The sequence below is a fragment of the Nicotiana attenuata genome, unplaced genomic scaffold (genome assembly GCF_001879085.1).
Source record: "Nicotiana attenuata strain UT unplaced genomic scaffold, NIATTr2, whole genome shotgun sequence".
Classification (NCBI taxonomy): Eukaryota; Viridiplantae; Streptophyta; class Magnoliopsida; order Solanales; family Solanaceae; genus Nicotiana; species Nicotiana attenuata.
The window spans coordinates 1-14,657 of record NW_017679761.1 but is presented as its reverse complement, the minus strand read 5'-3'; the positions used below and the strand labels follow the sequence as shown (position 1 = coordinate 14,657).

Genomic DNA, 14,657 nt, shown 5'->3' with positions numbered 1-14,657 from the left:
TAATAATTCGTGTCAAATTTAAGGGGCGGTAAGGTATTTTGCCTTTATTTTATTGAACTAGTTGACCCTAAGGGAGTAACAATTTTGGGTCCAGGCGCAAAGCTCATTAAAATCTAACAAGGAATCGAAAATTTTCTGGATTACTATGTAGAATAAATCATCAAAGTATGAGCAGACAAAAATTACTTTATTTACTCGTACTGATCATATAGCAATAAAAATATGCTGCAACACGGCAAAATACACATCCTTCTAAGCAAATCAACCCAAAACTACTGACAAACAATTAAACAAAAAGAGTAATCAAAACGCACCTTAGAAGGCTTCATAGGCTCAGGAATGACAAAAAGCGGGGCGGAGAAGATCAACCCGGTCCAAGTATCCGGCTCCGATTGAAAGTACATAAGCAAAGTAGCTAACCCACCCATAGATTCTCCGAACAAAAACGCCGGCAAATGTTTATACTCATCGCTATTCCTCACGCTCTTGAAAAAGTACAAGGAAGCAGCAGCAGTCTTCTCCAAATCTCCCATGTAACATCGGATCCCATCGGACCGGCCATGGCCAAGCAGATCAGCAGCAAAAACAGCATAACCCCAAGTAGCGTAATTAATACATATTTTCTGAAAAAGCCAACCAGTATCGGAACCATAGCCATGGGTCATGTAAACAGTGCCCTTAGGAGATATATTTGGGTCAAGCGGGAGAAATGATTGAGTGAAGAGCTTGCCGTTGGGTGTTTCGAAGTAAGATTTTGAGTTGCGTACGCCTTGGGAGGCGTAGTATTCTTCCTCCGGCATGTCGCCCCAGAAGTTAGCTGTGGTTGCGGGTACGTCGGACGTCATTTTCCGGTGGCTTTGAACGGCGGACGTGGAGTTGTTGGGCGGGTAATCGGATTTGGTGAAATTTATGTAGTGATTGGGGGATTTTATATAATGGTATTCATATATAAATTCATTTTTCAACTAAAATGATATTTTAAATAATTTTACATGAAGTTGGTGTCTCAATTATATAGGAAGCCGTTTCACCAACCTTCTATTTTTCTTTTCTTTTCGGTTAGTTTCAACAGAAAATTGAGTTTGTGGGCCCAGCCTAGGGGGTTGGTGAAGGGAGTAGGTGAGCAAACTAATCCTCTTCTAATAGCCTGTTTGGCAAAATCAGCTTATTTCAAAATTATTTTTGGTGAAAAATAATTTATATTTAATTAATTAATTTAAAAAGTACTTCTAAGCAACAATTAGTGTTTGACCAAGTTTTGAAAAAGTATTTCTAAGTGTATTTTTTTCAAAAGTGCTTTTAAAAAAGTTTTTCTTGTTTTACTCAAAAATACTATTTTTTCTTCTAAAAACTTGATCAAACACTTTAATTTTAAAAAATTACTTTTTGCGAGGAGAAGCTTGGCAAAACAGGGCTATAACTCAGTTTATGTGAGATATTTAATTAAAATCAATCTCTCTTTCAATAGATATTCTTTTCCTAAATTAGTTGGAATATAAATTCGATTTTTAGAGCAAAAACTTAAGAAAAGGCTTTTGTTTATAGAAATTAGACATATATAAAGTACTAAAACTGCTTATACTATCAATATGTTAGTAGCTATGTACTTTCGTTTTTTATTTATTTCCTAATTAAAATAGAAGCTTCTATACTAAATGAAGTTTCGACAGGTAAATATTATATAAGAGTAAAATATAAATGTTCAAGTTTACATATAGTTTTCAAGTATTAAAGGTGTCTCAAACATATTTAAAAATGATATCAATGAACTGTGTACGAGATAAGAAAATTACATTAGTCTCTGGACAATAAGATAAGTTGTTTTTTAACCTGAATTTCGTCTCTTTCATTTTTGTCTCTTGTGTTTGATCCACAATTTAGATCCGAGTCCAACCAATTAGATTTAAATAAAGTATAGGGGTGCTTATCGGGCGAATCGGGCGGATTTACACTTAACGGTTCGGTTTAGCGGTTATCAGATTAAACATGTATTAATCCGCTAGCTATCCAATAAGACAACGAGTAGATTGGTATCGGATTAATAATTATCGAGCGGTTATCGGGCAGCTTATCGGCTAAACCAAATAAATTTTTTTTGAACAATCATTCAATCAATACCAAGACTACACATACTGTCATTACACATATTAACTGTGAGCGTTACTGTGTTAAAACACAAAATCAGAAAAACTGTTAGAAAAATAAAAGAAACTGGAAAACAGAAGAGTTTAAGAAATATTCCGAGTCCACAATTTGCTTGTGTGTCCTTAAGGAATTTTAACTCCCTCACACGTTGCCAAGGTAATGGAGTAAATCCTCCCAGGATAAAACGGAATAAACCTTCCTGCAACAGTGGCAATACAAATTGCAGGATACCAACGAACTTAAAGAACGGAGCACAATCACACTTACGAATTTGAGAGAGAGAGACTGCGAATTAGAATGCAGTATATTCAGAAAGAAAGAAGTTTTGGAGTGTTTTTCGTGTGTAGAAAATGGAGCCTTGCCTCAGAATTTATAGGCAATTATCAGAAGAGGTGTCTGGAAAAGGTGCCTTTTCAAAAGAATACGCTGCCAGGCTCTCTGAATCAGCCTGTCGCGGCAGAACCGCGGCCAGGGAGGTCCTCTGAACCTTCAGCAGGGTTCTGGCGTATTTTCAGCAGTGATTTGGCATTTAATTAATTATTAAATAATTGAATAAATTTTGTCCAAAAATAATCTTATCGATCATTTGACAAATCCGAAGCCGAAGCCGAAGCCGAGCCGAGCGAGCGACGACGACGGCACAAGGGTTCATTCTCTTCAACTCCTTTTAAGAGCTTTAAGAAGTGATTCTATATATAAGCACACAAATGTGGTTGTCCCTCACCAATGAGGGAAAAAGTGCAAGACAAAAGTTCACTTCTTCAAATTTTCAATTTCCCTCCATTTTCAATTCACACTTCTTCTACTTTAAAGCCCAATGTCTTAAAGTCCAACAATCCCCCACATGAATGGGAATGGTTGTATCAGAAAGATCATAGATGAAAGCTATGTGATTTTGCAAGTAATGATTAATTGCATCTGGATAAGTAGGTTTCCCTTTGAACTTTCCGTAGTGAACATATGTCGGATATACTCGGTCAATCGGTAGATTTGATATCTTTGAACCGTCGAACTTTAGTGTATACCTAGACAACCATATGTCACAATCAACCCTTAACCGTCTTTTAGTTCTCATTGTTGTGTTCGTTTCAGCCATGAACACCGCCTGGTCTCATAAGTGCGTAGAGAATTGGCCTTACAGAATTCTCATTGAAGCGGCTTCCACTTCACACTTACATAGGTGATTCCTAAACGTGTAATCCTTTAGATTGACACTATTTGATAAATACCTCATCAAACTTAGGTAATCATTAAAGAGCGTGTAAAGTTCTATCCTTGTTACTGAACATTGTCTTCATCACGAGAAGGGACCAAAGATTTTACTTTGACAATGTTGAACCGGTCAATCACAACTTTGTTTGAGCTCCTTGAACCTAGATCTCGGAACATCCAAAATTCTAGGTAGAGTTACCGCCATGTTGACTTGTCCTCGGCCATAGTCCCATTCCCTTAGATGATTTCTCAACTCCCTCTCTAGTTAAGCCTTTTGTAAGCGGATCCGCCACATTATCCTTTGATCTTACATAATCAATAGTGATAATTCCACTAGAAAGTAGTTGTCTAACGGTGTTATGTCTTCGTCGTATATGACGAGACTTTCCGTTATACATGACGCTCCCTGCCCGTCCTATTGCAGCCTCACTATCGCAATATATGCAAATAGGAGCCAAAGGTTTTGGCCAGAACGGAATGTCTTCTAAAAAATTCCGAAGCCATTCAGCTTCTTCACCGGCTTTATCCAAAGCTATAAACTCTGATTCCATTGTAGAGCGAGCAATGCACGTTTGTTTGGAAGACTTCCAAGATACTGCTCATCCACCAACAGTAAAAACATATCCACTTGTGGACTTTGTTTCTGATGAGCCGGTTATCCAATTAGCATCACTATATCCTTCGATAACCGCAGAATATTTATTGTAGTGCAAAGCGTAGTCTTGGGTATATTCCAAATATCCCAGAACTCGTTTCATTGCTACCAAGTGATGTTTGTTGGGATTACTTGTGAGTCGACTAAGTTTACTTATCGCAAAAGCTATATCAGGTCGTGTACAGTTCATGATGTACATTAAGCTTCCCAACACACGAGCATACTCCAATTGAGACATACTTTCACCTTTATTCTTTATGAGATGATGATTTAAGTCAATTGGAATTCTTGCACTTCTAAACTCCAAGTGTTTGAATTTTTCAAGTACCATTTTCACGTAATGTGATTGAGACAAAGCTAGACCTTGAGGAGTCCTCTGGATTTTAATTCCTAGAATTACATTGGCAACTCCTAATTCTTTCATATCAAACTTACTAGCAAGCATGCGCTTAGTAGCTTGAATGTCGGCAATGTCTTTGCTCATTATTAGCATATCATCAACATATAAGCAAACAATGACTATATGATTTGGAACGTTCTTAATGTAAACGCATTTATCACATTCATTAATCTTAAAACCATTTGACAACATTGTTTGGTCAAATTTCGCATGCCATTGCTTGGGTGCTTGTTTTAGTCCATAAAGAGACTTAACAAGTCGACACCTTCTTTTCTTTTCCCGGAACCACACACCCTTCAGGTTGGTCCATGTAGATTTCTTCCTCTAAATCACCATTTAAGAAGGCTGTTTTTACATCCATTTGATGGATTTGAAGATCATACAAAGCGGCTACGCTATTAGCATCCGAATGGATGTAATTCTTGTTACCGACGAGTATGTGTCAAAATAGTCAAGACCTTCTCGCTGTCTAAATCCTTTGACAACAAGTCTTGCCTTGTATTTGTCAATAGTACCATCGTCTTTCATTTTCTTCTTGAAAATCCATTTAGAACCCAACGTTTTGTTACCTGGAGGAAGATCAACCAATTCCCAATTATGGTTGCTCAATATGGATTCTATTTCACTATTGACACCTTCTTTCCAATATTGTGCCTCTGAGGAAGACATTGCTTCCTTGAAGGTACGAGGCTCATTTTCTAACAGAAAAGTCAGAAAATCTGGACCGAATGAAGTAGATGTCCTTTGACGTTTACTTCTTCTCGGATTTTCTTCATTAGGCATACCATCTATTATTTCCTCCCGAGGTCTTTTGACTTTTGGTAGGTCACTTCACTTTCCTTTTTATACGGATAAATAGTTTCAAAGAATTCAGCATTATCTGATTCTATTATCGTATTAACGTGAATCTCTGAATTTTCTGATTTATGAACCAGAAACCGATATGCCTTGCGATTGGTTACATATCCAATAAACACACAATCTACCGTTTTTGGACCTATCTTAACCCTTTTAGGTTTAGGAACTTGTACCTTAGCTAAACACCCCCACACTTTGAAGTATTTCAAGCTAGACTTCCTTCCTTTCCACTTCTCATAAGGAATGGATTGTGTTTTAATATGAGGTACACGGTTGATTATTCGGTTAGCTGTAAGTACAGCTTCCCCCCACAAGTTATGTGGTAAGCCAGAACTTATTAGCAATGCATTCATCATCTCCTTCAACGTTCGATTCTTCCTCTCCGCAATTCCATTAGATTGTGGAGAGTAAGGGGCAGTTGTTTGGTGAATAATGCCATTTTCCAAACATATTTCTTCAAAAGGAGATTCATATTCGCCACCCCTATCACTTCTTATCATTTTGATCTTTTTGTTTAGTTGCGTTTCAACTTCACTCTTGTATTGCTTGAAAGCATCAATTGCCTCATCTTTACTATTAAGTAAATAAACATAGCAGTATCTCGTGCTATCGTCACTAAAAGTAATAAAATACTTTTTCCCACCGCGAGATGGTGTTGACTTCAGGTCGCAAATATCTATGTGAATTAAGTCTAAAGGACTTGAATTCCTTTCAACGGACTTATAAGGATGCTTAGCATACTTTGATTCCACACATATTTGACATTTGGAATTAATGCAATCAAATTTTGGCAATACTTCTAGATTTATCATCTTTCGCAATGTTTTGAAGTTTACGTGACCTAAACCGCGAATGCCATAAAGTGTTTGACTCAAGCAAGTAAGAAGAAGCATTCACTTTATTGATAGGAACTGCTATTACATTTAGCTTAAAAAGGCCCTCATTTAGGTAACCTTTTCCTATATGCAAATCATTCTTACTTAATACAACACTATTGGAAACAAAAATACATTTGAATCCATTCTTGACAAGAAGTGAAGTCGACACAAGATTCTTGCGAATTTCTGGAACATGGAGGACTTGGTTTAGAGTAACTATTTTTCCCGACGTCATCTTTAACGCAATCTTGCCAACTCCTTCAATTTTGGCTGTAGACGAATTTCCCATGAAAATTGTCTCGTCGGGTCCTGCGGGGGCATAAGAAGAAAATAACTCCTTGTTAGCACAAACATGGCGGGTAGCTCCAGAATCTATCCACCATTCTTTAGGATTTCCTACCAAGTTGCATTCAGACAACATGGCACACAAGTCCTCCATGTCTTCAACATTTTCAACCATGTTTGCTTGATTCTTTTTCTTCTTATCATTCTTTGGTGCACGACAATCCACGGCCTTATGCCCAGATTTTCCACAGTTGTGGCAATTACCTTGAACTTCTTCTTGCTTGGGTAGTTCTTTGGTCCGGAAGCCTTCTTTCTCTTCTTGGTTTGTGGCACCTCCTCAACAATGTTAGCCCCCATTATTGTCGAGTTCCCACGTGACTTCTTTTCAGCATTTTTGTTGTCTTCTTCTATCCTCAAACGAACAATCAAGTCTTCAAGTGTCATTTCCTTCCGCTTGTGTTTAAGATAGTTCTTAAAATCCTTCCACAACGGAGGTAACTTCTCAATGAAAGCAGCGACTTGAAAGGCCTCATTTATGACCATACCTTCAATAATAAATTCATAATTAATAATAAGATAAATCTTATTATAAAATTATTGATTTGGGTCATACCTTCAGCAAGGAGGTCATGTACAATGACTTGTAGTTCTTGGACTTGAGTTATGACCGACCTAGTGTCAATCATCTTGAAATCCAAGAACCTTGCAGCCACGAACTTCTTACGTCCAGCATCCTCAGTCTTGTACTTCTTCTCAAGCGCATTCCATAACGCTTTTGAAGTTTCCATGACACTATAGACATTGTACAAGCCATCTTCCAAACAACTCAAAATGTAATTTTTGCACAGGAAATCAGAATGTTTCTATGCTTCAGTTACAACAAGTCGTTCATCATCCGGAGTATTTTCAGCCATGACCGGAGGATCCTCCTAGATGAAACGTTGCAAACTCAACGTAGTAAGATAGAAGAGCATCTTCATTTGCCAGCGTTTGAAGTCAATACCGGAAAACTTTCTGTGTTTTTCTGCCGGTGCCATAGCATGAGCAGGAGTAGAACGGCTTGACGAGGCAGCAACACTCGTAACAGTAGCACCCATTCCCGCAACACTTCCATTAGTTTGGTTTTCATTCGTCATATTTCTGTAAAGTTGAAAACAATACAGAACTTTGTTAAATCAGTGAAGTTTTGATATCTTCAAACTGAATATCAAACCAAACATACAACACGTAACAATGGTGAAGTTTTTATATACTTCAAACCCGTACGTTTATTATTCCGGCAAAGTTTTTATGTACTTTAAACCGGACAGAAAGAATTATTGGAGTAGAAAGCAACAAGGCTTTAGTCTCCAAAACAGTATACAAAATATGAATAACAGTTTAATATATGTTTCAACACAGAAACGTTAGTATAAAATTCCTTAAGCTTGTGAGCGTTACTGTGTTAAAACACAAAATCAGAAAAACTGTTAGAAAAATAAAAGAAACTGGAAAAATAGAAAAGTTTAAGAAATATTCCGAGTCCACAATTTGCTTGTGTGTCCTTAAGGAATTTTAACCCCCTCACACGTTGCCAAGGTAATGGATTAAATCCTCCTAGGATAAAACGGAATAAACCTTCCTACAACAGTGGCAATACAAACTGCAGGATACCAACAAACTTAAAGAACGGAGCAAAATCACACTTACGAATTTGAGAGAGAGACTGCGAATTAGAATGCAGTATATTCAGAAAGAAAGAAGTTCTGGAGTATTTTTCGTGTGTGAAAAATGGAGCCTTGCCTCAGAATTTATAGGCAATTATCAAAAGTAATTAATTATAAATAATTAGATAAATTTTGTCCAAAAATAATCTTATCGATCATTTGACAAATCCGAATCCGAATCCGAATCCGAATCCGAATCCGAAGCAGAAGCCGAGCCAAGCGATCGACGACGACGGCGTGAGGGTTCATTCTCTTCAACTCCTTTTAAGAGCTTTAAGAAGTGATTCTATATATAAGCACACAAATGTGGTTGTCCCTCACCAATGAGGGACAAAGTGCAAGACAAAAGTTCACTTCTTCAAATTTTCAATTTCCCTCCATTTTATTTCCCTCCATTTCCAATTCACACTTCTTCTACTTTAAAGCCCAATGGCTTAAAGTCCAACAATCCCCAAATTTGTAAAACCAGAAAAGCACATTCGTTCAGCAATCAGTCAACTTTCAAAAGGACATTCGTTCATAATCAATCAAAAGGCAAAAGCTTCTGCCTTCGCCCTCAAAGCTCTGATGCTTAACATAGCTAAAAATTGTGACTCGATTCTGTAATATGCAAATAGATAAATGTACTACATGTGGGAAAAATTAATATTCATATAAAACTCGGCAGCCACCTGTAATTGAATCAACAAGTAGGAAAAGAATAGTAATACACAAATAACAATGGGAACGAAAGACAAATAAACAATAGTATTTTATATACATAGAGGTAAAAGTGTAAATATAATTTTTTTTACGGGTTAACAATTTACCCGATAAGAAAATTGAGTAATCCGCCCCCAAACCGTTTAATTATAAAATCTCAATCCGTTCCCCATCCATTACCCCGATAATCCGATAACAATAAGCCAATAAGCCATCGGTTCGGTGTGGTTACGATTTCGGTTCGGTTTTGAACAGCCCTAAAGTAGAGTCAATTAACTAATATTAATATTCAAAACACAAGATCTATGATCATGTAGTAGATAATATGTATATTTGACGGAATAGCAATAAATATGGACAACACTAACAATATTCAATGACCCACAAAGTGGAAGATAGCATTAAATAATAACAAATAGCAATGAACGACATTTAGGTAAATAAGAACATGCGAGTCACCCGAAAACGGGGGAGATTTGTGGATATTCCTTCTGACAATGATAAATGATTGATAAGCCTTCGAATATTCAAGTAGTTCTTGGATCAAGTGGAAAGTTATGCAAGAATTTTAGTGAAAAGGTATTTCTCGTGTGCTTGCAATAAAGCCAGATTCTCTCCATAAAGTCAATGTATTTTCTTACAAGTGTATATCTTATGTCCCATATCCCTGTGTCTTTTTCTATTTGTAGGGAACATATACCTAGAATACCCTAATAGTACAGATACAGAGATATCCACTAGAATATTCTCCTATGATCTCTTATCCTAAAACCAGCCGTTATTCACTCTATTTACGGTGAGTGCTCGACCTTAACCCTGATCTTCGCTGACTCTTCGATCTCGATCTTTGTTGACTTTTCGGCCTTGGTCTTCAATAGCTTTATCGACCCTGCTCTTCACTTCTTAAGAGATCGTTTCTACGTCTGGAGAGCCTTTATCGAAGTCGTACCGGCGACACGTGGCAGTCTGCGAGTGCCTCTTTAATGTTAACATGGTTTGATCATGTCAAAGGTAAATTTTGACCCATACAGTTAGTCCCTCCGCTTATTGAGGTCGTCCTCGCAAGTGAGCTCAATAAGTGGATAATGTCATTTGTAGTCGAACTTATCGAGTAGGCTGCAAGAGTCGTAGTCATCGTGGTGAACATGCAACGTAGCCCTCTGTGGGCCGCATATTTCAAGTACTTCTGATTTCCCGGGTATTTTTTTGGAGTTATCTTGTCCAAGGGTTAGAGTGACATTATGACATCATGCGTGATTATGACACATATTCACGATGCGTTGCTTCGATTCATGCGTGACCCTTTATTGGATCTGCAGTTTTGATTCCGATTCCAATTATGATGAGCCGTTTTCGGGTTTAATGCCATAATTTTTATAAATAGAGGTTCTTGGATCTGAATTTGAAATTTGTTTCTTCTAACTTTTCGGAGCACCAACCTTCTTCTGTGCATTTTTCTTCTCTGAACCTCTTTTCCTTGTTTTGTTTCCCTACATCATTCCCCATTCTCTCCAGTTTGTTATGCTTCTTCCTCACCTTGAATCATGTCAAACTTACCCTCAGATGCCGGTGAAGGGAGTCGCGTTTCTCCCTTAGCAGTTGTGTTTCCTTCCCATGGGGAGAGTGTTTCTGCCATTGATGAGGATGAAGCTTTCCCGTCGATGGAGGAAATATTCCCTCGTAACCCTGACATCAGGTCTGATCTCACGCGATCACCGGACGCTGCACCCGGAACTTTCCTACGGACGATGACATCTAAAGAATTGGCGAAATTTAAGGCTAAGTTCGATTTTCCAAATCACGTCGAATTGTCCCGGCCGAAGGGGGTGTCGATACCTAATTTTTACTCATATATTTTTAATACATGTATATACTTTCAAAATAGCACATATGCAGTTATAAGCATGCATAAGCATTTTTTATAATTTTTCTATAATTTTAAGAGCTCCAAAATCAATTTATTTCCTTTCTTTTATTTATAAAATATCCAATAAATATTCTTCAAATTACTTTTGTGATGATTTAGTCATCCAAATTCTTTATTTATGCCAACATAGTGTTTAAACATTTCCAGTGCATTTTTTATAATTATATTTATATTTTTAGGTTAAATTGCATATCTTTGCAATAATAGCCCTACTAATGCATAATTGCATTATTGATACATAAAATGATCTTTTAATATTTTTAAAATGTTAAACAACTATTTAAAGTTATTTTAGTACACGAAAATATTTTTTTTTGTAAATTATTTGTTATTTTAATAAATATAGTTATTAAAGTGGCTGTTTAAAATCTGGCCTGTTTTATTTCAATTTCAGCCCTATTCCAACCCAATACCAGCGCAATTTTTAATTAAAATTACCCAGCCCAAACCCTGAAGACCCGATCCGGCCCCAATACCCTTTGATCTCGACCGTTGATCATAAAGATCAACGGCCACAAATGACCCTTCCTAAAATAAACCAAAAGACCCCCACGAAACCCTATCATTCTACACTATCCGCCGCCCTGAAACCCCTCTCTTCTCTCAAACGCTCTCAAACCTAACCCTAATCAAACCTCACTGACACTCGTCCATGGCTATCTATAGTGGTTTCTCACCACCTCCTAGGCCTCCAATGGCCTCCCTCACGTTAGTCTTGCCATCTCCAGGGTCCTCAAGGGACCAGGGCTAGTTGGCTTGCATCTATGGTTCCTTTCTCGCCTGTTTCAGGCCGTTCCAGTATGATTCCGAGTAAGATCGTCCTATATTGACTACGATCTACGGGTTTCTAAGCAGGTTTCTTCACCTCTGTGTTATTCTCCTAAAAACCCTAATTTCTTTCTTCTGAACCTCTTAGATCTATACAGATCTGAGATGATTTTAACTTGTTTCTTATGAGTTTTACAATAACCTTGAGATTCTTTACAAGAATCGTATGATTTTCAAGTGATTTTCATCTTTTTCTAAACTAGGGTTTCTAAAATTTCTTTTTACAAAATGCTTGATGATTTTTGAGTGCTTGATCTTCTGCTTCTCATGTGTTTCGAACTGATTTTGTAAGTTTGCTACAACTTCCACTCGTTTCTACTGAAAGCCCTAATTTTTTCGACTCTTTTGCTTGGGTTCTGAGTTATTTGAGTACTGCCTTTGTTCTTGCCTGGGTTCTTGTGATTTCTCGTGATTTTCTTGCCCTAATATGCTTCTACTGAATTTCTTAGTTCGACCTTTCACTGATTCTATATGCTTGTGTTCATCCTGACTATTCGTGTTAAGACCTGTATCTTTCTCTTGAATCAGTGTCGTTTTAACTATTTGTTTTGTTAAAGTTATGTGTCGAATCCTGACTATTCATGTCTTGCCTTATTTTATATGCTAAACTTGCTGACTCTTTCATGACTTTCTCTTTGATTGAACCCTTGATTATTCTGAGTTCCTTATTTCCTGGTTTAATTTGAACACTTTCCTTTAAACTTTCGATTCTTACTTCTCTACTCGATTTGATTGAACTACTTGCCTTAATTAATTTTCACTTGCCTTGTTTGTATTTTGCTGATTCTTTACTGATTGTTTCCTTAATTGAAACTTCTGTTCATTTACCCCTAATTACCTACTCTATACCCAAAACTTACTTGATTCTCTTCCTTAAATACCTAGCATGCTTTTACCGTTGATTTGATTATCCCTTGATTAAGGGAAGGACTTGCTGATTTACATATATGGTTGATTCCACAAATATTCCTGATTTGCTACTTGATTGATCTCTTACCTTATTTTGTTAAGCTTTTTGATTACTATGTAAACTCCCTCTTATTTTAACTTCTGAACAACGAACAATAGTTCAAAACCACTACTTCTCACACTCTAAAAGGTTCTCTTTCTGCTCTCTTTGCTACTTCTGATCTTTGCCATTCTAGCCGGCTGCAAGCCAAGGCTGGAAGTTGCACACTACATTTCTCACATCTTGTGCTTTTCATTCTTTAACTAGGTATGCTTCTGATTAATTTTTAAGAATCTTATATGTTTACTTACTTCTTTAGTTCATATGGCTTAAGTCTGTTCATGTTTCTGTCTACTGCTTACCCAAGCATGTATAATATTGCCCATTCAAACTTATGATTAGTATGTTTCCACTTTACTGGCCGGTTTGCTGTCTTGTTTAGCATATCTGCATATGTTTGTACTAACTACTGAGCTTTCCTAAACTCTGCTTCTATATAATTAGCATGCCTCCATTGTTAATACTTGCCCAGCATGCTTATTTAAATCCTTGCATGTTCTGCTTCACTCCTACTAAGTCAGTCAATTTCTTTAATGTAATTGTAGCTTTGTGATGCATGTTTCTGCTGTGATCTTTGCTGCATATGTAGAACCCCCTCAAAACTCCCTATGTCCTGTTGTTTGTGTGCTCCATTAAGAGATACCCTCTATGTTCCCAACCCCCTATCCCCTTTGTGTGAAAGTTGTTCTTGAAACTTGTTCTATGACTTGGTTCTGATTACCAATTGTTTTCTTCACACTTTTCCTCAAAATGTTTCAGCACTAATGGTTTTCAAAAGTTCTTTTCAGTCTTATGACCTTTTTTATTAAACTCTTTCAACTGTTATGCACTTTCACTTACTCTTAGATTACTAGGTTTTGCCCCTCTGATATATGTACTTCCTTGAGACCCTTGAGATCTCTCTGAACTCTGGCATGTCAGAGCTGGCCCTTCCACACTGCACAATAATCAGTTACTATTTGGGAAAGTCTGGTTGTGAGCACTGCCTGGAATCCTTGAGGTCCTTTGGGAACTCTGACACACCTGGCATGAGATTGACTATGAAACTTTGGCATTTGAGGCTATTGGAGGCTTGAAAATCATTTGGGCCTGTTGCAGGCTCCCTATAGATTAAATCCTGTTTATTTATGTATTTTTATTCAGTTCACTGGTTTGTAATATTTATTGTAAATAAACAGTGGGGTGTTTAGTGAAAAGGGAGGGTAGTATATATATATTATGGGTAAAATCGGGTAGACACCATGCTTATAGGGTCGTGTTGATTCAAATATGTTTGTTATGTTTGCTTTACTTCCACACAATTAAAAACCATGTCTATAGGTCCTAAATGGTATTTAATAATTAGATACCATCCCTATAGGAACTAAAATCAGCTCTAATAGAAATCATGCCTATAGAACTTAAAACCAGCTTAGTTAAATAAATCAGTTTAATTCACGTTTGGTTATTCTGAATTGGTTTAGTTCTATTAATCTGTCCGCTTCTTTAAATAAGTCTTAAAATACTGCTTTAAATTAATATTGATAGAAAGCATGCCTATAAGATCTCAAGTTGTCGTTTGAAAATCGTTTTACGGTTTTACTGCATCCCTGATCAATAATAGATACCATGCTCATAGGACATCGTTATTATACGCCTAGGCAAGCCTGTAGGACGATTAAAATTCTGCAATAGTAAAACCAGGTTATGTTATCTATGATTGCTCATATTCAACAGGTCTAAAATCAGTAGGCAAGCTGAATAGGTCTTTGACACTTTGGTCATAATTCGATACTGTATACTCTCTGCTCACCTAGATATCATGTTTTAAGGTTTCTCTTAAATACATGAAACTGTTTTTTGAGACGTGCACTTATTTGTTCTGCTTGTGGAGGTAAAATGTGAGCCTTTAATTGTTCTCTCTTTAAATGCAGACCTAACTGTTTTGGTTGACGCTTAGACTTTTCTCCTTTAAACACCTTAGGATGGTCTAGAACTACCTAAATTAGAGGTCCTAAATACCTCCAGGGTCACAAGGAAGGGATGGGTAGAGCACGCATAGGATATCTTTCA

At 37.0% G+C, this 14,657-nt stretch overlaps 1 protein-coding gene across 1 annotated transcript; it reads right to left on the bottom strand.

Moving 5' to 3' along the window:
• Positions 1-209: 209 nt before the first annotated feature.
• LOC109221787 (caffeoylshikimate esterase-like) lies at positions 210-1,005 on the bottom strand. Its single transcript, XM_019386231.1, has one exon. It carries the CDS (start codon positions 843-845, stop codon positions 273-275), a length of 573 nt encoding a protein of 190 aa, XP_019241776.1. The 5' UTR covers positions 846-1,005; the 3' UTR covers positions 210-272.
• Positions 1,006-14,657: the final 13,652 nt, after the last annotated feature.

Coding starts and splice junctions, on each gene's coding strand:
- LOC109221787 (XM_019386231.1), bottom strand. CDS start 845: ATGACGTCCGACGTACCCGCAACCACAGCTAACTTCTGGGGCGACATG.